Genomic DNA, 25,527 nt, shown 5'->3' with positions numbered 1-25,527 from the left:
ATGGCGACGGCGCGGCGCGAGCCCCCTCCTTCTGGACGGGGAGGGCGGGCAGCGGGCAACGGGCCGCGGTCAGCAGAGCCGGGAGGGTAGCTGCGCTGCTCGGGAGCCTTCAGCCCCGGCCGCTGCCCGGCCGCCTCCGGGCGGCAAGGGGAGCGAGACCCCGCGCAGGGCTGGGGCCTGCGAGCGCACGCCCCTCCGTGCGCTTCCGCCGGGCCCTGGACCAGAACCGCCAAGCGCAGAGGCAGGGGCGCGTGCCAGCAGCCCAGCGCCGGAGACCCGCTGTCCCCTGCAGGCTCACAGGGGCCCGCTGCCTCCCTCCGTTGGTGACTGTCCCAGAGCGGGCCGGAGTGGGCAACATGGAGGGTGAGTGACCCCGGGGCTGGGGCTGGGGCTGGGGGTGGGTGGGTACCGACTAAGGAGCAGTGAGCCAAGAGACAGGAAAGGGACTGGGGGGTCTCATCGGGGGCTGTCCAGAGCCCAACACTGTGACACTGTGTGTATGTGTGTGTGTGTGACAGACAGACACACACTGAGAGAGGGAGAGAGAGAAAGACCTAGAGGGCTCTGTAGTGTGTGTGCGTGAATATGTATGTGTGAGAAACTGAGAGAGAGAGGGAGGGGGTAAAAAACCTGGAAGCCTCTGTCCCTGTGTGCATAGGACGCTCCCTCCTGCATGGGCAGGGGATCCTTTGAAACCGGCTGAGGACAGCTTACCTATTAGCTTTAGAGTAATTGCCATCCCTTCCAGCAGGGAAAGTCACAGAGATGGAATTCTACACAAGATCTCAATGCAGAATTTCCCTCCCTGAGAGAAAGGAGAGGGAACTATGGACCTGACCTCCAGGACTTTAAGGGATAGGGACCCCAGGCATAAGGCTGCTTCCTCCAGCCTTAACAGGTGGGGGTCCAGACGCCCCTCTCAGCCAGTGTAGGAAGGGAAACCATATTTGGGCAAAGAAACTGGAGGACTGAGGGCTGGTCCACTGGCTTGCTGGGTGTCTTTGGGGTTTTGCCTAAACCTCTCCATGCTACTGGTTACCCATCTCTTGAATGGAGAAACTTACATTCAGCTGGCTTCACAGAGTGGCTGTGAGGGTAAAATAAGACAAGATGTGTTGAACAAAATCATACCTGTAAAAGAAGACTGCTCCAGGAGGTAATAAAACCCAGAAATGCCAAGCAAGGCATTGCAAACACTGCTGGCAAGAGAGAAAAGGGAGTTTTACAGAACATCGTGTGCAGCTGCAGTTGTAGCTTTCCAGTGAGTTAGGGTTGAAAAGTGCACACACACAAGATACAATGAGAAATGCAGAACCGAAGTGTCAGTGAACGGAAGCCAAGGAAAACTGGTGAAGACAGAGCAAAGAGCTTTCAAAGTCTATGTAAGGATAGCAAATGAACCTGCTCGGGGCTTGGACATGTGGTGCCCATAACCTTTACGCACCAGGGAGAGCAGCCAGCGCAGGGCACAGGCAATTTTACTTCAAATGGTGGAAGGAGGAAATTGAAGCCCAAGATAGGTGATTGGATAAGGCGTCAAGCCACATACAATCCAAGCCCAGACAAATGACATCCCAGGGACCTGGAGCCATTTGCAGATGTAATTATTGCCTTAGAGGAAATGACAGGGAATGAAGGAAGTGCCAGAAAACTGAAGATGGGCAAATGTCCTGATTTTCAGAAAGGAAGGAAAGGTAGATTTAAAAAACCCTAAACTGCTCAGATTGATATTGACCTCTATTAAAATTCCAGAATAAATGATCCAACGTACAGTGAACACTTAGGAGACAATAAAGCAATCCCACATCTAAGAATTTTCTTCAAAGGCTGCCATCCTGTACGCTTGCAAAGATATGTGCCCAAGCATTCTCATCACACAGCAAAATCGGGAGTCATCCAGATGTCCATAAATTAAGTAAATTAAACGATGAGAACACCTGCAACGGCATGCTGTATAGACATTAAGAACTGTGTTTAGGATTTCATTTACTGGCACGAGAATACATTTACTGCCTACTGTGAGTAATTTTTTAAAAAGCAGGTTTTAGAACACATGTTTAGTATGATCCCCTTTATGCAAAATTACATAGGCTTATTATTGGATGTATATGTAAAGTATCTGCAAAGAGATGGTCACTAACATCTTTGGGGGCTCCTGCTTCTGAAAGCACACCCTAAGAGAGCTTATGCCTGGGAGCAGAGGTCAGGAGACTAAGATGGGAAAGGGAGAAAAGGCAAGAACCAGAACCAGGCATGTGGACGAGCTGGGTTCAGCTATGGGCCAGTAGGGTTCTCTCTCTCTGGTCGCCTTCTGAGAAAAGTGCAGAATGCACCTGAGATTTTCGCCACGCAAGACGGGGAGCCGACTGCTGTTTGTTCCTCTCCCCTGGCTGTACTCCCACACGTCTAGGTTGTTCCCGTTTGTGGCTTCAAAGAAAGCAAACCAGAGAGAGCCCTGGTGCAGGCTTGTTGAGGCACTGGAAGTGCAGGGAACTGTCCACCCGGCCAGAATCTTTGGGATGTGTCTGGGAGCATCACAAACGCGTCGGCCACGAGGGTCATCTCTGGGTGTGAAATTTCAGGGATGTTTATTTTACTCTCTTCTTTTGTCGTGCTCCGAACTGCTTTATAGAAAGCACATTGTTTTTTTATAAAAACAAAACAATCTTTTTCAAAAAGAAAGAAAATGATGTAGTGGTCATTAGGAACGTATTAGTGCTCACCAAGAACAGATCAGGCTAAACCTACCACATTTCCTCTTTCAGACTGGGTTTCCAAGAGGTAGAAAGATGAATTACGAGATTTCAGCAGGACCCTGCTAAGTTCTCTCATGAAAGCCCTGTGAACTGATGAAGGGTTGCGGGAAGGGGGCTGGAGGACTGACGGCGGGGCTTTCATTAAGACTTTAATGCAGCTTAGAGGTCCCTCGGACTCTGACCTTGACATGACATTAAGTAATTTAGAGGGAAAATAAAAGGCATGCTCATCAAATCTGTGGATAAGAGCCATGACACCCACATGGCAACAGTTCAAGATTTAAATGAAGGGTATCTGAACATTCTGGAATGCTGGATCAAAACCAAGAAAGTGAAATGTAAATGGAAGTGAAGTGCAAAGTCCTGAATTTAGGTCCCCCCCAAAATCAATTGCATACATTTCAAATAGGGGAGATCTGGTTTGTAATCTTGAGGAAAGTTTCTGGGGAGATCAAAATGGATTGACAGTGAGATAGGTCTGGAATCCTGCTTGCTGAAGAGACACTGAGATGTTCAGGGTGGGAAAAATGGCAGGGAGAGGGGGATGACCTTGGAGACAGGTGCCCATTCTTGTTCTGTGTGGCTTCAGGGAGCAGAACTGGGGCAGGTGGGGACAAGTTACAGTAAGACAACTCAACTCAACAACAGGAAGAACCTTCTGTCCCTCAGAGTTGGCCTAGAAGCTGTGTGCTTACCAGGTCTCATTGAGCAAAGGGTCACGGACTGGCCGGATTACTGACTGGAGGGCAGAAGGAGGTATTCTTGGGTGGCTGGCCCAAAAATAGGATCTGGGTGGTCTCTGAGGGCTTGCAGACAGAACCGCAGTCTGCCCAGCCTCCTGCAGAGCTGCTGGGGTCAGTGGGCAGTAGTTCCCCTCAGGCCTTCCACCCTGGGCCTGGGCTACGTGGTATGCTGTCCAGTGAGACAGCAGAGGACAGCAGTCCTCACCCCACTCCCAGCCCAACCCCAGTCTAGCGGCGTCCTCAGAGCCCCTGGTAGCCTCCACAGCTGCCTGCCCGGCCTGGGAGCTCCATGGCTGAGGGAGGCCAGAGGCTGGGAGGATGTCTGCTCACACTGCCTGGTGGTGGGTGACTTGTGGGGAAGTGGCCCATGCGGGGGAAGGTCACTGGAGAGAGGAGGGGAGAGGAGCAAGCTAGCTGGTGTCCCTCCAGCACGGGACACAGAAGCTTCTTGGAAGTCCAGGTGGGTTCTGCTTTTCCGTGCCCCCAGAAATGCTGCCAGAGACACTGTCAGAGTTGCGAACCACTGAAGTAGTGAGTATTTTAATCATATTTATCAGTTTCCTACTGATTAGAATGGTTAAAACTCAGTTTAGTGAAAAGGAAAATAAGAGTCGCTTAAAACACCCGCTGTGAATATACACTGTTAACGTTTTTTTGTTTATTTTTTGTCATTTGTTTGGAATGACACACACACTTTTATACGGAATACAGTTTATAATGCGTGTACATACTATTTTGTAAGCATTTCAACCTTGGCCAGTATTTTCCCTCACACCATCAGAACTTGTTCTATTCCTTAGGTGAATCCCTAGAAGTGGAACGCCTGGCTCCGGGTGTGAGTCTGGTGTCAGGGTGCTGAATGGATGTGCCCCAGTTGCAAAGGCTGAGCGGATGTGTGTCTCTCCAACGCCCCGCAGTGCACAGCCACCCTCTGGCGTCACTGAGCGCTTTTCCTCTCTGTGAATCTGATTGATGGAAAGCTTACCCCTGTGTTCTTTTAAAATTGCATTTCTTTGATTACAAAAGAACATCTTTGTCTCATGTGTTCATTAGTCATTTGTACTGTGTTGTGTTGTGTTCTTCTGTGGGTCCCCAGTGGCTCACGGCCCAGGCTGTGTTCACCCAGGAGGCTTTTGGGAAGTGGGTGCTGAATGGTGAACCCAGGTCTCTAGTCTGGGGCTGAGCTCCTAGGTGGTGGTACCGGGACAGACAAGCAGGTGGCTATAACGATGAAGGTATTAGTGGGAGAGCTGTGAACTCAGAGGCGTACCCAGACGGATTCTGTGCTCAGGAACTTCATTTTGGTGTTGATTTATCTTTCAGGCTCTGCAGGGAGGCCCACACTAAAAGTATTATAAAAATATCATGCTCAGATTCATTGTGCAGTTTAATGCTGTCAGTAGGGCTGCTGCTGGGCTAACACGTATTGAGTGCCATGTGTCCCATATTTCACCGAGTTCTCTTCTTACGTTATCTCACTCTTTTCAGTAAGTGTGAGCTTATCTCCATTTTGCCAGTGAAGACTTTGGTTTCCAGAGGGGTGATGACTTACCCGAGGTCATAGCCAGGAATTGTGTGTTTCCACTTTAAAGATGAGAACAATAAGTTCCCACATAGATGAGGAGATGTCTTAGTCAGCTTGGGCTGCTATAACAAAATACCATAGACTGGGTGGTTTATAAACAACTGAAATTTACTTCTTACAGTTCTGGAGGTTGGGAAGTCCAAGATCAAGGGGCCAATCCAGTGTCTGGTGAGGACCCGCTTCTTAGTTCACACACGGGCTCCCTGTGTCCTTAGGTGGTGGAAGGGGCAAGGGAACTCTCTGAGATCTCTTTTATAAAGGCGCTAATCCCATTCATGAGAGCTTTCCCTCATGACGTAATTACAGTTGACCCTTGAAAAACACGGGTCTGAACTGCGTTGGTCCACTTATACCCAGATATTGTTTTTTGGTAGATGTGTACTACAGTACTGAACGATCTGTGGCTCGTTGAATCCGTGGATGTGGACCCACAGATACGGAGGGCTGACTGTAAAGTTATATTCGGATTTTCGACTGCACAGGGGTCCGAGCCCCTAACCACCCCATGTGTTGTTCAAGGGTCAACTATACCTCCCAAAGGCCCTACTTCCAAATACCATCACACTGGGGAAAAGGTTATAGCATATGAATTTTGAGGGGACACAGATATTCCATCTATTGCCTGAAGTCACCAGGAAGGAGAGCCGGGATTTCCCAGTCTGTGTGCATCCACTACCTTCAGGGTCTTTGGTCCAACTCCTTTATCTGTGGTTCCCAGACTGGAGTGTCCATCAGAATCACCTGGAGGATGCGTTAAAACAGAGATACCTGGTTTCTGGTTCCCTGGAGTTTCTGGTTCCCTAGATCGGGGGTGATTCCTGAGAATCTGCATTTCTAGCAAGTTCCTGGCAAAGCTGATGCTGCTGGCGGGGGACCACACACTGAGAACCAGTGCACCCCCATCTTCTCTCTGGCCCCAAACTTTCAGTGGCTCACAGCTTGATCTCTGAGATCATCAGAATGCCCTGGAGATAACCATTATTATACCCTGAGACCTCCAGGAAGCTCCCCGAGTAGAGGAATGGCTCAATTGGGTTCAGCGGATGAAATTTTCACAGGCTGTAGTGTATCCACAAAGGCACCAGGCAGACCCCAGGAAGGACGAGGCCAGTTGTTAATGAGGTCTCCGGCTGCTGGCTTGGGGCCCAGGTCGGGTGGGAGGCCTGCCTGCCTCCAACCCATCTCACCACAGGCCAGGGGAGTTGCCAGGAATAGGAAGCAGTTTTTCCTCCTTGAGAATAAATGCCAGAAACTGGCCTAAGTATAGAGAGTGATGCTCAGGCTCAGGGTCCAGGGATGGGCAGGGTTGCTCCCAGACTTCTCAGGGCCAAATGAAAGGCAGTGGGGGAAACAGGCAGACTAGAGTTTAGCTGGGCAGGTTCTGGCAATTCCCTCTACCCATCCACACCCACAGATTTCCCCAAGTCCTGCGGGTTGATTTTGAGGCTCATCAAGGGTGAGCTATCTAGGGAGGCTCCCAGCAGACTCTGTGATGGGGGGTTCTTTCCAGAGGACCCTGGAGAAGGCCTTCCAACACCAGAAATGCCAGCCTTGAGCAGGACCCTGTCACCTGATGTCAGGATTTGTCTTTCCTTCCTTTTTCTCCTCATACAAATATTTATCCATTCAGCAACCATTTAGTAAAGCATTTACAGTTGTCAGGCCCTGACGAGATGCTGGGGATATGACCACCAACGAAAGAGTGAAGATCCCTGCTCTCCAGGACCTGACTTTCAAAGGTGGAGGAAAAAACCAATAAACCTGGAAACAAATAAAATATCGGCAGATTGAAGAAAATAAGCAGGATGCTGTGAGAGATAATAATGGGGCACCTAAATTAAATAGAGTAATCGGGTACAGGCTTCTCCGAGAAGACAATGTTTAATTGACAGCTAAAGGAGGGGAAGAGGCAGAGGGAATCGAAAGAGATAAAGGCATTGAGATTGGAAAGAGCAAGAATGTGTTGGAGGCATCACGAGGTGACCAGAGCACAAAGGGCAAAGGGGAGAGTAGCAGGGGGTGAGGCCAGTGATGACAACAGGAATCAGACCATGCAGTAAAGAGTTTGGATTGTATTCGAGATGCAATGAGGAGTCTAGGCAATAATTGTTAGTGGCTCCTGCTGAAAACATTGGTGAAAAGCTAATGGGGAACTTGACAGTGGAGGGATCAGGCTGACATCAGTTAAGCCCACTGATCAACCTTAGCGTTAAGAAAGAGACCACCTAGGGCTTCCCCGGTGGCGTAGTGGTTGAGAGTCCGCCTGCCGATGCAGGGGACACGGGTTCGTGCCCCGGTCCGGGAAGATCCCACATGCCGCGGAGCACCTGGGCCCGTGAGCCATGGCTGCTGAGCCTGCACGTCCGGAGCCTGTGCTCCGCAATGGGAGAGGCCACAACAGTGAGAGGCCCGCGTATCACAAAAAAAAAAAAAAAAAAAAAAAAAGCCCAGTCTAGCCTCTTGGAAGATGAGAGGCCACATGGAGGAGAACTAAGACACCTTAGCACCAACCACCAGCCACGTGAGGGAGGTTATCTTGGACCTGCCAGCCCCAGCTGAGCCATCAGATGACCACAGCTGCATGAGTGATCCCATGAGAGACCTGCAGAAGGGCCGCTCAGATTCCTAAGCCACAGTGCCATGTCACGAGATTTCGGGGTGGTTCACCACATAATACGGAATAGAAACAGAAACCTTGTTCGGATCCTCGCTCAAACAAACCAATTATTTAAAAAATTCTGTAACAATGAGGGAATTTTGAATGCTGGATAATTGATAATATTGTGACATAATGGTTGATTTTGTTAGGTGTGATAATGATACTGGGTTATGGATTTTTCTTGAGCCCTAATTTTTAGAGATACAATCTGAAATATTTATGAATGAAAGGAAGTGATGTGATTGTGCCCCAGAATAATCCAAAGAGAGGTGTGGGTATGGATGAAACAGAATTGGCCTTGAGGTGGTAATTGTTGAAGGCGGATGATGTATACATGGGCGTTCTTTATACTCTTCTCTCTTGTCATGGTTCATTAAACTATATACTCTTGTATATATTCACTATTAAATTCTCTCTTGTACATGTTTGACATATTAAAATAAAGATGTTTGGGTACAACTGGCTGCACCTGGAGGGCCTAAGCAGGGGAATATCATTTCCTCTTCTCACTGTGCACCCAAAACTTCCAGCTTCTCCCCCTCCACCGGCAGTCCCTCCACCCCCCTCCTGAGTGCCCCGCTGTACCTGCTGGTCCCTGTTGTCCCCACTGTGCCAGGTCATCGGCCTGTGCTCCCCCAGGGTCTTTCTAGCCTCCAGGTCCCAAGCCTCTGGCCGTCCTCCAAGCCAGTGGCTGAGCTCTGGATGCAACAGAAGATTCCCCTAAAGACTCCTCATCTCCTGGAACAGGCCACATTCAGTCCCAGAGGAAGGCAGGAGGAGAGTTTACAAGACGACATCATGAGTCACCATAACTAGTGACTTCCCAGAAGAGCTGTGGTTGGACACTCAGCCGCTCCCTTCCATACGTGTCTAGAGAGACACACACTGAAGCCTGGGATGAATTAGAGACACACGGAGCAGGGCCAACTCTGTTGCAGACTCCTGTGTCCCCTTGAGCGAGTCTGGGAACCCCTCTGATCCCAGTTCTCCCATTTCAAATGGGGCTAATACCTAACCTGTTTACCTCACGGGGTAACGGGGAGGGTTTGATCAAATAATAGACACGGAAGCGCTTTGTTAAATGCTGTGCAAATGAGGCAGCTGATACCGCCATGGGAGGAGGTAAAGGATGGGTGGCCTTGGCTTCAGATGTTCTTCCGGAGAATTTAACATGTGCTTTCTTTGATCCTCAGCCCTGGTTCGGAGTCCCCTTTCGCTCTCTCTCCCTCTACGGCCTTCTTGCCTTCCCCAACTAAAGTTCTGTGGACATGATGATGAGGGATAGCAAAGATTTTGAGGGTCTAATAGTTAGGATCCCAGAAGAAAACAAGTGGTGCACTCAGAAAGGATTTAACAGAAGAGAGTTTAATAGAGAGACTTTACAGTGGGTAGTGGAAGGCAGGAGAACCAGCATGGGATGGTGACTCACCCAGCAACTGGCAGTCACAGGAAGCGGTCAGTGCAGAGAGGGAACGGTGTCACTGTGGCTCTGCAAGAGCTGGAGCCGTGGGAGAGGAGTCACCCAGCAGGAGCTGTGCCCATAAAGACAGCCCCACAGGAGACCTGGTCCAGGCAGGGATGGAGTCAGGAGATGAATACCCTGACTTCTCTCTCCTCCCTTCCTTCAAGCTCCTTCAGTGCCTCCCATTGGCTGAACCCAGTCAAAAACCAGAGGGCAGGGAATAGAATCTAAAAAAGAGTGGATATATGTATACGTATAACTGACTCCCTTTGCTGTACAGCAGAAACTAATACAACATTGTAAATCAACTATACACCAGTAAACAAACAAACAAACAAGCAAACAGCCCAGAGCGCAAGGGAACTTGGGTCATACAGTCCTGATGTAATGTAGTCCTGAGAAGTCAGCCTCTGGGGCAGAGAGCAGGGCTGAGAAGGATGGAGGCTAGATGGGGCCGAGGGGGATTGTCTGCAAATGGAGAAGAGCCAACATTGGGAAATGAAATGAGTGGTGGACAAGACGGGGTGGGAGGTGTGAGATCAGGGTTTGAGTGGCTGTGGGGTAGAAGTCTTGCATCAGTGCATCCAATTGCAGTTAGAGTTGAGTACATGATCTGGGTATTAGGGCAGGGGCAGGATTTGGAGCACAGAAGGATCTCGCCAGCGGTGAGAAGTCAGTCATTTCTTCTTCGCCTGGGGTCCTGACCCGTGTGCTCCTTTGCTCCTAGGGGAGCCCTCCCAGCCTTCCAACAGCAGCCGGCCCCCATGCCAGAATGGGAGTGATGCCGAGGCCAACACTGCTGCAAACCTCACCTTCTCCTCCTACTACCAGCACTCCTCCCTGGTGGCTGCCGTGTTCATTGTGGCCTACGCGCTCATCTTCCTCCTCTGCATGGTGGGCAACACCCTGGTCTGCTTCATTGTGCTCAAGAACCGGCACATGTGCACTGTCACCAACATGTTTATCCTCAACCTGGCCGTCAGCGACCTGCTGGTGGGCATTTTCTGCATGCCCACCACCCTCGTGGACAACCTCATCACTGGTGAGTGGAAGCCCTAGAGGCAGCAGGAGTACCCCTACCACTGAAATCATGGCTGGTCTGGTCTCTTGGCCGAGATGCCATTGTCTCAAAATCTCAGGACAGCCTTGTGGCTGAGGGATTCGACTAGAAATAATAGACGTAATGAATTAATCATTTTCTATGTTCCAGGCATTGTGTGATTTACTCTTCCTGCATGATCTTAACTAATCCTCACAACAACCCAATGAAGTATGCGTTATCGTTACCCCCAATGTATGGATGAGAAAACGGATGCGCAGAGTGATTAAGGGGCAGGTCTGTAGTTTACACAGCTAAGTGTCAAGTCCTGCATTCACACATCTATATTTCTAACCACTACACTGTTCAATCCTACTCTCCCAGGTAGCTCCCTTGGGCAGAACTAGAGCCAGCGGGAAGAAGCGGGAGGGAGGCAGGTTTCCTCTGAATAAGGACCTAAAAACTTATTTGAGTTGTTTTCCAACAAAAGAGTGTTCTCTCGTACAGGTATTGTGCTCCCTGTCACTGGGAGTGTCTAAGTAGGGACTGGCTGGCTGTTTAGCAGGGATTTTGTAGAAGGGATCCAAGCAGAACTAGACCAGCCGACCGCTAAATTCCTGCCTATCATCCTGCAAATATCAGAAGGATCCTACCGTCATCTATTCTCTCTCCTGTGATTTGCCTTTCTTACTTCAGAATAAGCCTCCACAGACTAACTGGTGGGAAGGACTAGTTTCCAGAGCTGTGGAGACCCCTAGAGGTCTGTGCCTGCAGGTTCTGAGCTCAGAGCTCCCAGGAACTCAGGATTCAAATGGACAGCCCCATATGGAGTGACTTAGCGGACTTGAGGCTGGGGGACTAGCAGCCTATGTTTCTGTAGGTTCCAGGACCCAGAAAGTGGAGCCGGGGCTGCCAGCTTCCCGTCGGCTGTACTGGCTGTGCCTGGTGGGATCTTTAATCACAGCTGAATCCCAGGTTCTTTCAGGGCTGCTGAACAGAAACTGCATCCTTCTTCCCAAAACACATAGGCAAACATATGCATGCATGCACACACGTGCAGAGGTGCACACACATACAGGCGCACGCACGCACACACACACCAGTTAACAATGATATGGTGAGGTCACTAGTGGGTTAAGGTGGTGTCTGCCGGTCCTTTTCACATGTGTAAATTTAAAAAATTGTTTAAATTGACAACACATTCACATGGTTCAATGGTCAAAAGCTAACAAAAGGTATCCAGTGAAAAGTGCTCCTTCCACTTCTGTGCTCTGGCCTTCCAGCTCTCTCCTGGGAGGGAACCGATGCTGCCCGTGTCTTGTATGTCTTCCCCAAAATACTTGGTGTAAGTACAAGCACTTTCCAAAAATATTTTATATAAGTACAAGCAAATTAAGGAAATGCTAACTTTCTAACCAGTCAGTTCTGCACCTTCACTTTTTCCCTGCTTAAAAATGTAATTTGTAAATAGGATTCATTAAAATTAACTCACATAGAGTGAGTTACTCCATACTAATAAATGAAAGAGGTTTTTATTCTTTTTTTACAACTGTTTAGAATTCCATTGTATAGATGTACTACAATTTATTTAACCAATCTCTTTTTGATGGGTATTTACGTTGTTTCTAATAGAATCTTCTGCAAGAAAAGAAAACTTCACATAGCTTTTCTTTCTTTGTCTTTGTTTCTGCTTTTTTGAATTCAGGTGCAGAGAGTTGAATTATTCGCATCCACTGTTCCTGGCACTATGTGACTTCACTGTGTTGGGAAGCCCCTTGTGTATCTTTATTCATTCCCTTCTGTACCCTTACCCCACTCCAAACCCCCTCCCCCACTGACAGGCAAACATTCTATTAAATGTAATGTTTGTGATTTGCATGCATTCTTACAAAATGTGCATCGTACATGTGTGCATGTTTTACATTTAAATATTTTGTTAAGGTATAATTTAACATACAAAAAACCCACCCTTTTTAATGTACAGTTCCACAAGTTTTGACAAACATATACAGTCATGTAGTTAAAATCAAGACATAGAACAACTTCATTGTCCCCCAAAACTGCCCCTTGTTCCTTTGTAGTTGCTTCTTCCCTCTGCTCCCTGGCACCATTGGTCTGTTTTCCTGTAGGGACAGAAAATATCGTTTTGCCTTTGCAAGAATATTATATAAATGGAATCATACAGTATGTAGCCTTTTGAATCTGGGTGTGTTTTGTTTTGCTTTCTTTTACTTTCTATTTTGAAATAATTTTAGATAGATGTGCTGAAAAGTTGCAAAAATGGTAGAGTATTCCTGTATACTCTTCACATACCTTCCCTTAATGTTATTATTATTTTCTTTTTTCTGGAGGAGATTAAGCTTTTATTTCTTTTAAATTTATTTTATTTATATTTTATACAGCAGGTTCTTATTAGTTATCTATTTTATACATATTAGTGTATATATGTCAATCCCAACCTCCCAATTCATCCCACCACCCGCCCCCCACCCCCTGCTTTCCTTGCTTGGTGTCCATACCTGTGTTTTCTACATCTGTGTCTCTATTTCTGCCTTGCAAACTGGATCATCTGTACCATTTTTCTAGATTCCACATATATGTATTAATATACGATATTTGTTTTTCTCTTTGTGACTTACTTCACTCTGTATGACAGTCTCTAGGTCCATCCACGTTTGTACAAATGACCCAATTTCATTCCTTTTTATGGCTGAGTAATATTCCATTGTATATATGTACTACATCTTCTTTATCCATTCCTCTGTTGATGGACACAGGTTGCTTCCATGACCTGGCTATTGTAAATAGTGCTGCAATGAACATTGGGGTGCATGTGTCTTTTTAAAAATAAATAATTAATTAATTATTGGCTGTGTTGGGTCTTCGTTGCTTCACACCGGTTTTCTCTAGTTGCGGTGAGCAGGGGCTACTCTTCTTTGTGGTGTGCGGGCTTCTCATTGCAGTGGCTTCTCTTGTTGAGGAGTACGGGCTCTAGGCACGAAGGCTTCAGTAGTTGTGGCATGTGGGTTCAGTAGTTGTGGCTCGTGGGCTCTAGAGGGCAGGCTCAGTAGTTGTGGCGCATGGGCTTAGTTGCTCCCCGACATGTGGGATCTTCCCGGACCAGGGCTTGAACCCGTGTCCGCTGCATTAGCAGGTGGATTCTTAACCACTGCTCCACCAGGGAAGACCTGGGGTGCATGTGTCATTTTGAATTATGGCTTTCTCTGGGTATATGCCCAGTAGTGGGATCGCTGGATCATATGGTAATTCTATTTTTAGTTTTTTAAGGAACCTCCATACTGTTCTCCATAGTGGCTGTATCAATTTACATTCCCACCAACAGTGCATGAGGGTTTCCTTTTCTCCACACCCTCTCCAGCATTTGTTGTTTGTTAGATTTTCTGATGATGCCCATTCTAACTGCCCTTAATGTTAATATCCTAAATAACCATAGTATAATGATTGAAACCTGGAAATTAGCATTGATACAATACTATTAACTCATCTGCATACTTTATTTGAATTTCACTCCTTTCCCCACAAAGGAGTCCCCTGGAGTCCTTTTCTAGTCCAGGATCCAACTGAGGGCCATACATTGTATCTGTTTTTTGTTCGTTTGTTTTCTCCAACCTGTGACTGTTCCTTGGTTCTGGACTTTCCTGACCTTGACGTGTTTGAAGAATACTGATCAGTTATTCTGCAGAAACCCCAGAAACTTGGGTTTGCCTTATGTTTTCTTACAATTAGATTTAGTTTATGCATATTTGATGAGAATACTACAGAAGACATATTGATAAGGCACGCACTATCAATACGTATTAATGGTGGTGTTGATGTTGATCACTTTGTTAATGTGGTGTCTGCCAGATTTTTCCATTATAAAGCTACCATTTTTCCCTTTATAATTAATAAGTATCTCATAGGGAGATACTTTGAGACTATGCAAATGCCTTGTTTCTCACTATACTTTTACTCACTACGAGCATCCATTGGATGGTTCCTGCCTGCAACAGTTATTACTGTTATATTTCCTCAGTGTTGATCTTCTACTTAACATCATTCCCCCTACATTTATTTTACTCTATGGGTTATAACCCAGTTTTACCATTATTTTGTTGCTTAAATTACCCCCAGTTTTGACTATTGGGAGCTCTTTCAATTTGGCTCCTGTGTCCTTTTGACATGCCACCATGGATTTTTTTTAGTCTCTCCTTACTTTCTGGCACCATAAAGTGTTCCAGGCTCACCTTGCATGTTCCCTGCTCCAGCCCTGGAATCAATCAACAATTTCTCTAAGAAGGTCTGGTTCCTTATATTGGAGAATGACATTTAGGAACCAAGACCTTGGCACTAGATGTGATCGTTGGCACTGGGGTTTCATTGCTTCTAGGCCCTCTCGAGGGACAGAGCTAGGAAATATATGTGTGCTAACACACACATACTTAACATGTGCATCTTTATTCCTATATCTATCCATCTGTATGTATATTGAAAACTATTATGCCTCTGATTCCAATCTAATATTACAGGATCATTTTAACTTTCCTCTTTTCCTCACCTGTAACTTCTTTCTCTAACAGTGAGAAATCTAACTCTATTCATCCACAATATATTTACTTATTTGTTCCATCTTGGTATACACATAAGGTAGATTCAGTATTGCTAACCCATACCCTTGTGAGAGACACATTTATTGATGAGAGTGTAGTGTACGTGTATAGTTCTTTTTGTAATCTTACAGTATACGGTCAAAATACTGTTTTCCAAAGTTACCGAGGTTAGTTTCTTGCTTCCCCATTCCCCTTCAGTGTGGTTATTTTATTCATTTGTAATGCATTTAGGTTCATTTGTTATTGTTTGTGTCCCACTTTGGGTTTCCCCCACATCCTGATGTTAATTAACTTATTTTTTGAAGATGTGAAACATTGCCATAATTCTAAGGAGTCAGATCCATACAAAAAGATATACTCGGAGAAGGGTCACTCCTCTGTCATCTCTAGTACCCATTCTTCCTCATTCTTACTGCCTCCCTGTATAGGTAGCCAATCTCGTTATTTTCTGATCTTCCTTCCTATACTTCCTTTGTACAAATAAGCAGATAAGTGTATATTTTCCTATATCCCCTTCTTTCTTACATGAAGGGTAATATACTATAGATACTCTTTGTACTGTGCTTTTTGCATTTAGCAGTATATTTTGAAAACCTCTTCATATCAGTTCATAGAGGTCTTCCTTATTCTTTTTTACAGCTGTATGATACTCTTCTGTGTGGATGTACCATAGTTTATTCAACAACTTCTTTATATGGGCATTTAGATTGTTTCTGATATTTTGCAATTACAACAATGCTACAATGAATAACTCTGTGCATATGTATTTTGTGTCATCAGAGGTGTATATTCAGGATAGAGTGAGATTGTCAGATCAAAAGATAAGTGCAGAGGTTAGGCATCGCCTAGTTCCCCTCCAGAAGGACTGTATCGGTTTTCATTCCCACCACCGATGTCTGAGAGCTCCTATTTCTCCACAGCAAATATCATTTGCATTTTTTAAATTATGAATGAGGTTTGAACATTTTTTTCATGTCTATCAGGCTGCTGTCTACAGCGATCTTGACTTTCCATGACATTTAAACTCCCTGGCACCCAGACCAAACTCTCACCACTAATCCATAGTGACTTAGGGACAAAGAGACTGTAAGTCAATTAGTCTCCCCCTCAGTTTCACATCTGTAAAAAGGAGAGAATAATGGGGCTGCTGTGAGGATTGAGTGAGCCAGCGCTCGGCATCTAGTAAGTGTGCAGGCAGAAAATCAACATGGGGGAGGCCATTGGTGAAAGAAGACCCCAGCCTTGGAAGATGACTCCTGTCTGCAGGCACAACAGACAAGAACAAGGTGGGCCCCCCCGCCCTGCCCCCAGGCCTAGAGGGGCAGAAACACTAAGCAGTTACCAACACACGGCCTCAGGTAGCCAAGATGTGGACCTGGCTACTAGTCCTGAGAGCAGGTGGGACCCAGATCTCATGAGAAAGCAGAAGCTTGGGGATCAGAGTGAGGACATCAGGTAGGAGGGGCTAGAGCTGCTTATACCTCCCCCTGCCTGACAGTCAGGCTTGATCTGTCCTAGTGGTTCTCAACTTTGACTGCCACTCAAATCTCCTGGGTAGATTTGGAAAATATGGTTGTCTGGTGTGAGCCTGGGCACTGGTCCTTTTCCAAGTTCTCCGTTGATTCTAGTGAGCAGCCAGGGCTGAGAACCACTGGCCTAGAACCTGGAACAGGGCTATGGGAGCAGAAAGCCAGGCAGGGCTGGATGGATCTAAAGTTCATGGAGAGAAATCGCTGGTCAGTATAAAGACTGTCTCTAATAGAACTGTCCACGGTGGTATTGGCTGCTCAGTTCCTCACTCCTGGAAGTGTGTAAGCAGAGGCAGGATGACGACCTGGCAGGACATGGAGGAAAGATGCAAGCCAGAGGAGACTGGCCCCGATGGCCGGAGGTCTCTGGCTCTCTGCGAATGAGGCATCTCTCACTCTGGTGGCTTCTGTCATTGCAGGGTGGCCCTTCGACAATGCCACGTGCAAGATGAGCGGCTTGGTGCAGGGCATGTCCGTGTCAGCTTCTGTTTTCACACTGGTGGCCATTGCCGTGGAAAGGTGAGAAGGTTCCTGTCTGGTTATCCCGGGCCTGGCACTAGGCCAAGCTGCTGTCTCCACTTCTGGGCCTGCCAGGAGGCCGGGGCTGCTCTGTGGTCGGTGGGGCTGAATCCTGAGCCACAGAGGCAAGGGTTGTGGGGCTGGCTGCCTTCTAGACTTGGGGGACTGCAGAGGACACTGCCACCTCCTTCTGGAAGGCCCGGAGGCAGCTCCTGAGGAGGTTTAAGAGGGATTCCTGGGCCCTGAGAGGAGCTTGGGGGCAGTCCTTGTTTCCTGAGCAGCAGGCCTCCTTGCAGGTCCCTGATTCCCCATCTCCACTATGTCCAGCTACTTCTGGTCTTTCCGCCTCAGATTCCATCAGATTCTCTGAAGCGTGGGTCTGCTAATGGAATGGAGCCAGGGACCAAGGAGGCTTTCGTTGCAGGCAACACATCCGACCCAACTGCAGTAGGTCCTCCTCTCCATCCTCCCTCTCAGTGAGCCCTTTCAATAAGGGTTCACTCCAGGCACTTCCCCCAGGGCACTTCCCCCAGGGCAGGTAAGCTGGAGGGCTGCCTAGCTGCATGACCTTGGTTAAGTCAATTAACTGCTCTGAGTCTCAGTCTTCTCATCTGTAAAATGGTAAATATCCTACAGGGTGGCTGGGAGGCTTCAGTGAACTTCTGTTTGTAAAGCTGATACACACCACCTGGCACAGAGACCAAATGTCAGCTGTTAATATTATTCTATTTCTTCCTTACACCCACACCCTCCTCCTTGTCTGCTTCCCAACATGGGCACCTACTGGCTCCACCCTTTCTAGAATCTAGTGTCTTCATCCTCTCACCACTTTGGCCCTCATCAAACCCAGTCTTTTGTGACCCAGTGAAGTAGGCAGCTGGGGAGATAGAACTGGGTTCCTGTCTGCAAGGCCACTGGTGGTGGGGGAAGTCCTCCTTCACTGATCTTCATTTTGTTGTCATCGTTAACGATAGGTGAGTGTGCAGTGTCTCCCAGTAGTGTTTGGACTATTCTTCAAGTTCCTATCTCCTCCAGGAAGCCTTCCTGGTCTGCCCCAGGATTCCCCTCCATCCATTAAGTGCTATTGCACTTACAGCCAGTACTACGTGCTTTAAGAATTATTTGTTCTCTGGCAATTCCTTAAGTATGTGATGCTATGAGACCAGTAGGCCAGAGTCAGGTAGGTTGAGAAAACAAGGCTTGAGACTGGCTGTGGGGAAAGTAGAAAGTGTTGTCAGGCCGGGGAAAGGGTGGGGAGTCGGGAGAGCAGGACACAGTTTGCTGAAGTAGAAAGAGCAACATGGCTGGGAGTCAGCTCTAGGCCTGTGTTCTAGTCTAGGTTCAGCTCCTAAACTGCCCCATGACTTTCTTAGACTAATCAGATTGGCATCCTCGACCAGGAGAACTGGGCACAGGTATTTTTTTAAATGCTTCAGGAGAGCCTAATGCACAGTGAGGGTTTCCGGCTGCAGGTTTATAAGGCACAGCGGAGCAACACAAATCTGGGCGCAAGGCTGGTCCTTGCTACTTGCTAGCTGTGTGACCTTGAGCCAGTTACTTATCACCTCTGAATCCCAGTTTCCTCAGATGTAAATTAAGGGTGTAATAATAATCACTGCTGAGACATCCTAATGAGGAAATGGTGCAGGTCTGTCCTAATTCTGTGGAGGCACTGTTGGAAGGACGCTGGCCAAGGTGACATAGGGACAACCTGTCATGTAGACTCTGCACCTGAACCCCCAAGATTTTCTGGAGAAGCCATAAACAGCTAAAAATTGTTTTCTCTGATACACCTACCCGATCGGCCTACTCAAGGACAGAATGTGCGGACTTATAGCTCTGCAACCTGCGAATAGCCACTGGACTCCTTGCCCAGCCTGTAGGGCCTTCCTACCGCCCTGTGGCTAACCTCTCCAAACAGCTAGACCCAACCATTCGGGGATGGCAACCATGCCTTTGGGCCCTAGCAGCAGCAGCTGAACTGACCAAACAAACACTCAAACTGACTCTGGCCCACCCACTCACTCACCGTGTTTTCCTCCCACTGGCTGGTCGACCTCCTAGGCCACAAGTCTCTCTCCCTCCTGGGCCCCTCCCGCATCCAGGAGTTCCACCTACTGTTCATTGAAAACCCAGCTATTTCTCTTGATCTCTCCCCTCACCTGAACCCGGCTTCCCTCCTGCCCATCTCTGGCACCAGGGGTTTTCCATCCCATTCCTGCCCTCATGTCATAGAAGCCTTCAAACCACCAAGAGAGAGACTCTTTGACAGCCCTCTTTCAAACCCGGACCGCACCCTCTTCGTAGCACGCTCGCTCCCTGTTTTCTTAGGTTCCTTCGCAGGCGTGTGGAGGAAGTCTCGCGGGTGGCCACAAACCAAATGCTCCTCGGCCCTTACACCTTGCTTCCTACAGAACCCCCCACTGGTCTCCCCTAAGCCTCGGACCTCTGGTCGCCCGACTCCCTTTTCGACGCCCCCATTCAGCATGAAGTAGCCAGAGATCAGAACGCCGCCCCATTACACCAAAGATGTCGGGGTGTAAGGCCAACTGGCCCGAGGCAGGGGAACACAATCAGATTCACAGGTTGCATCAGACCGAAACTCTCCGGACCACCCAGTTCCAGAAACTGACCTGGGGACTTTGCACCCGGCCCAGCCTTCCCGCCTTTCGAGGGGCGGGACTAACGGTCCCCCAGGATACCCGAAAAGACCACCAAATAAGGAATACCCTGCGCCTTCCCAGATTCACCACACCCCTTTCCCTTCTTCCCCTATAAAATCTTGCCCAACCCTCGCCCGGGTGCGACTTCTCTGGCCCCTTTCTCTCGGACCAGTGAACCTCGCCCTGGATCGCTCCCTAATAAAGCTCACTTGAAGCTTTCCTGTTTCGCGGTGCCCTTTGTTAAGATCCGACCTTACACCTGCCAGCTAATGTTTATCCCCCGAAGTGCACAAACAGGATTCAGCTCTTGTAAAACCCTCCTTTTGCCTTTGTTGCGTGGCTACTCAGCCGAGGAGCTGACTCCCCAACAGGTGAGAAACCAGTTTGCTTGCAAACGAACTTAACATCTGAGCCTTCTTTGATGCCACCTAAGGTGCAAGGTCGAAGGTGGAGTGCCCCTACCCCGCTCCCAGCCCTCCGCCCTCAATCGGGGATGGCTCTCATCCGTGGGGCCACTGGGACCCCTGGGACCCGCCCAGACCCCCGCTTCTCTTTCCTCCGTCGCCGCAGGTTTCGCTGCATCGTGCACCCTTTCCGCGAGAAGCTGACCCTGCGGAAGGCGCTGGTCACCATCGCGGTCATCTGGGCCCTGGCCCTGCTCATCATGTGCCCCTCGGCCGTCACGCTGACCGTCACGCGCGAGGAGCACCACTTCATGGTGGACGCCCGCAACCGCTCTTACCCGCTCTACTCGTGCTGGGAGGCCTGGCCCGAGAAGGGCATGCGCAGGGTCTACACGGCCGTGCTCTTCTCGCACATCTACCTGGCGCCGCTGGCGCTGATCGTGGTCATGTACGCGCGCATCGCCCGCAAGCTGTGCAAGGCCCCGGGGCCCGCGCGCACCGGCGAGGAGGCGGCCGGGGAGGGCGGCCGCGGCGCCCGGCGCAGGGCCCGGGTGGTGCACATGCTGGTCATGGTGGCGCTGTTCTTCACGCTGTCCTGGCTGCCTCTCTGGGCCCTGCTGCTGCTCATCGACTACGGGCAGCTGAGCGAGCCGCAGCTGCACCTGGTCACCGTCTACGCCTTCCCCTTAGCCCACTGGCTGGCCTTCTTCAACAGCAGCGCCAACCCCATCATCTACGGCTACTTCAACGAGAACTTCCGCCGCGGCTTCCAGGCCGCCTTCCGCGCCCAGCTCTGCCCGCCGCCGTGGGGGAGCCACCGGGAGGCGTCCCAGCGGGCTCCTGCGCACGCAGGTCTTCGTGGAGGTGCAGCCCAGCGACTCGGGCCTAACCTCCGAGTCGGGCTCGAGCAGCGGGGCCCCCAGGCCCGGCCGCCTCCAGCTGCACAGTGGCCACGTGGCCCCCCCTGGCTTGGCCGCTGAGGGTCCCGGCTTTTCCCATACACCCCTCACCATACCAGCCTGGGGCGTTTGAGTGGGACATGGAGGGCCGGCCCCTGAACCCGAGGGCCCCGGCTGGACACGTGACACCCAGGCATGCTAGCGGCCTGGTGTGGTGTTTGCAGAGGGTACCATGTGCCTCCCTCTCAAATACAAGGCAGTGAGCAGTTAGTTGCTAGTGGAATCTTCTTTGCCACCTCCCCCCACAGACAGAGGCAAAGGAGGGTAAGGGGAGAGGAGCCTTGTTCCCCGAAAACCCTTCTGTGTGGTAGAAGCCACCGGCATCATCTCTCTGAATTCTCAAAACGCTTTCAGAATAGGGGTTTTTCATCCCCCTTCTGAAGACGTGAAACTGAGGCTAGAAGAGATGCGGCTAGCCCAGTCTCAGCTGGAAACCCTACAGGAGTCTGTGTGCCTCCAGTGCCTGATGGTTTTGACCATCTCCAGCTGTCTCCAGAAGGACCCCCGGAAGGTGAACACAGTGAAGAGTGTAAATCCTAATTAGGCAGCTGGGAAGAAGTGAAAAGCAAGGCTGGCCTGTCCATCGGATGCTTGGTGTCCACGTCCTGGTGTCCTGTATGTATGATTGAAGCCACTCCCCTGATCCCTTCCCAGAACATAGTGTGTTCTGTGTAGCTTTGTCTTGTTTGTTCCAGGAAGTGTCCAGGGCCATTCTCTTCTCCCCAAAGTACCATTTACAGAACGTCATGTCTGAGCAGCTGCGGAACTAGCCCTGGGGAGCCTGCATCAGTTTCAGGCACTCTGGGTCTGAGCCCAGAGAAGGGTGGGTCTCTGTCCTCCCTCCTCTACCCATAGGGCCCACCGCCATCACGGCGGCCCAGGTGAGAGCTCACAGTGCGACAGGCAGCTGCAAGGCCACAAGAAGCATCAGTTTATTTATTCATGGACAGGAGGAAGGGAGGGCATAGCACCCAGTTTCAGCCTTCCGAAACACATCTGCTCACTGGAGCTGCAAGTATAAGCCTTCCCCAAGGCCTTTCCCCCTGCTCCTTCCAGGGGATTGCAGGGGAGAAGTTGGCCAACCAAAGCTATGGTGTCTTCTGGGGCCTCTGGGATGACAAACACTAAACCTCTCCCTGGCATGGATAACTTGTGTGCCCTAAAAAGGGATGGGCACCATCCCTTGTTTGCTCTGGCTCTCACCCAGCATATCTGCATCACCTTGAAGAGAGAGGCTTCTCTCCAGGAGGTGGGAGGAATTGGGATCACCTTGTGATCCTTGCATGGCTCCAGTAATCTGCAGTTAACTGGGTATTTCCCCCTCATCTCTATAGAAAATGCACTGCTGCCAGAATTTTAGTGAATAAAAAAGAAACATTTCCAGGGCAGAGAATGTGACTCTGAGGCTCCAGTAGTCTCCTTAATCGACACACGATGACTTAAGTCTTAACCCTGTTTACTCCATTCTAAGTACTAGATGTAGGGGCAGAAGAAAATTCCTAAGCCACTGTACAGTGTGTTCTCCAAGCATGTCGCCAGACACTGTCTCATCTGATCCATACAAATGAGGCTGAAGGAGATGTTGCTGTTTTACAAAGTAACTGAGGCTCAAAGGGACCATGTGAGCCACAGAGGGGCAGGGTTTGGGTTAGAATTTGTCTTCTGGTTTCTTCCCACGCCCCTTCCTTCTTTTCAAGGAAGGTGGATTGGGGAGGAGAGCCAGAAATTCCCACAAAGACTTTTTGCCTGATGGTGAACCAGAATGCTCACAGATCCAGAATCCCCACCCTCAAGCTCCTGGTCTGGGAAATGAGAGTCTATTGTATTTACTCTTGTACTATCTGGCCTGAGCTGTTCTGTGTATGCTCTCTATGACCCATATACTGAGCAGGCTGCCAAGATCCATCATGACCCCGCCCTGGTCAAGGTGTCTGGGAGTGATGGATGTGGGTCTTAGGAAAGGGTGTGCCATCCTGTCCCTCATTAGGTAGTGCGTGTGTGGGCCCCATTTCTGGTGCTGTATCAGTGTTCTGTGTCACATAGGCCAGAGGATTCCTGGCTGCTTGCTGTAAAGAACTCTGACTCCAGGCTCTAAAAATAGACCAGAGAAAGGGCCCTCTTAAACCCAAATGCTTGTCCCTGTGGCAGGGGGGAATCTGTTGGGAGACACTGTCTGGTCTCTCCTCCGGTGTGTGTTTCTCCCTTAGCATGGTCTCCCCAACCACAAAATCACAGCCTTTACAGCTGGGGGGAGACCAGGGCACTCACCCAAGCCAAACTTCTATCAAGGCCCCTTTGTTTTACTTCCCCCCAAAGATGCCATGCTTTGAAAGATTGGGCCTGCCAAAACAAAAAACAAAAAAAACCTGCACTAGGCCATAATTCATATATTTGCTGTTACTGTTATTTCTTTTAAAAAAATCTTTCAAAGGCTATGCCTGCTGGTTCAGATTTGATTTGAATCAGGCATGACGATGCTTTCATGAGGGGTGAGGCCTTGTGGGTTCCTGTGGAATGTCTGGTTTTTTGTGTATGTGGCAAAATATATACAACATAAAAGTTACCATGTGACCATTTTTAAGTGTACAGTTCAGTGGCGTTAAGTGCCTTTGCATTGCTGTGTAACCATCACCACTATCCATTTCCAGAAACTGGAAACTGCAGTTTCCCAAACTGCAATTCTGTACCCATTAAATAACTCCCCATTCCTCCCTGCCCCTGGTAACCACCATTCTACTTTGTCTCAGTGAATGTGATTACCCTAGGTACTTCATGCAGGTGAAATCATACAGGATTTGTTCTTTTGTGATCGGCTTGTTTCACTTAGCGTAATGTCTTCAAGGTTCATCCGTATTGTAGTAGGTGCATAATTTCCTTCCTCTCAAAGGCTGGATAATATTCCATTATATGTATATGCCGGTCATCCATTCATCCATCGATGGACATTTGGGTTGCTTCCTCATTTTGACTATTGTGAATAATGTGTGGAGTTTCAAGATATTGGAAGTAGCTCCTGAAGATAGGGTGTGTGTGAGCCCTGAGGACAGATGCCGCAGGTTGGGACCCAGGATCTTTCCCATCTCGGCATTTATGGGTGATGAAGCCGAGGCTCAAGGAAAGCTATGATTTGTCTCATTCCCCTGTGCCCACCCCATCTGCTCTGAGCTTCTGTTGGGCTTTACTTCTTGACTAGAGTAGCTAGAAAATTGTATGCTCCCTCCATGAGGTCATATTTTACGAAGGTATTTTTATAAGTGTAGGTTTATTATTCTGGCTGGAATCCTGTGACCCAACAAACACCTGGGCCCTGTCAGGGGCCTTGCCCGGTTACCCCAAGGCACACAAGGGCAAGCAATATGGATTTCACCCCATGTGCCATCCTTTGCCTACAAGCTGGTTGGGTCGCCTAAGGTGACTGCCCTTTCATAGGCAGCACGTTTGGAAATGAATTGGATGTGTGATAGGGGAAAAGGGCCAGAGGCCTGTTGACCCTGAGCGACCCTACCCCAGCGAAGCTCTTGAAGGGACTCCGCGTCCTGTCCTGCCGTTTGCAGCATGAGCGATCATTCTAATCGTGGGTCTGCACTGAGGAATGGCCTCTTGACTTGACCAAGACCATGCAGCACTCCACAGACCAATGTGAGCTGGAGGCAGATGCCCGGCCTGGACCCCGAAAACCATAATCTGCCCAGCCCTCTGCCGAGGACTTTCTCTTGGGGCCTGGAGGACACATGAGTTGACTTAGGTTGGAATGGAGGACAGAGTTGGCCACTAGGATGACAGCCCCCCTATCATTAGTCTTCTGTGTATTCATCCAAAAATCCAGGTGACAGCCAAACTGAGAGCTGGATGGACAAAGCATTGCTATTAAGCTGTGTACCTTTTTGCATCTGTTTCCTCAGCTCACCCCTCAGAAGTGCCACTGAGGAAAGATAGATGAGAAGGAGGTGACCCAAATGGGCTTCACTGCAAGCAAACAATGTGGAATCAGCAATAGACTTCTTGTTGAACAAGCCAATTATTTATGTTTCTGGCATTTTATTGTTGGTGTTTTTCTCTCTCTACACAAATACTCCATTGTGGAAATTTTACAAAATTTAGATAAGGAAAGAGAAGAAAATAAAAAGCACCCAAATCCCACCACAAGAGATAAGTATGGAATCATTTTCTATGCATATATATGTTTTAAAATTTTATAACAGCTTTATTAAGGCATAATTTGCATACAATAAAATTCACCCATCTTAACTGTACATTTTGATGGTTTTAGCTATTGTATACAGTTGTGTAATCACCACTACAATCAAGATACTTCCAGCATCCCCCCAAAATTCCCTTGTGCCAATTTGTAGTCAACCCTCTCCCCTCCTCCCTGCCCCAGATAACTACTCATCTGATTTTGGAAGGTCAGATACTTGGAACAAGTGTGTAGCTTTTTGAGTCTGGCTTCTTTCACTCAGAATAATGCTTTTGAGTTTCATCCATGTTGCAGCATGAATCAGTAGTTTGTTCCTTTTTATTGCTGAGTAGTATTCCCTTGTATGGCTATATGATATTTTATTTGTCCATTCATCAGTTGATAGACATTTAGGTTGTTAC

The 25,527-nt window shown here is 48.7% G+C and overlaps 1 protein-coding gene across 1 annotated transcript; it reads left to right on the top strand.

Annotated features, from left to right (window-relative positions):
* Positions 1–21,001, top strand: NPFFR1 (neuropeptide FF receptor 1; the record flags this gene model as incomplete). The annotated part of the gene is given in 6 exon segments (XM_082673734.1): positions 1–68; positions 293–363; positions 9,933–10,247; positions 16,803–16,902; positions 20,136–20,793; positions 20,795–21,001. Coding segments are annotated over 6 exon segments (1,419 nt in total).
* Positions 21,002–25,527: the final 4,526 nt, after the last annotated feature.

This window comes from Grampus griseus (assembly GCF_964374135.1).
Source record: "Grampus griseus genome assembly, chromosome: 16".
In the NCBI taxonomy this organism is placed as follows: domain Eukaryota; kingdom Metazoa; phylum Chordata; class Mammalia; order Artiodactyla; family Delphinidae; genus Grampus; species Grampus griseus.
The sequence above is the reverse complement of the archived record's forward strand: the minus strand, read 5'-3'. Positions and strand labels throughout refer to the sequence as shown.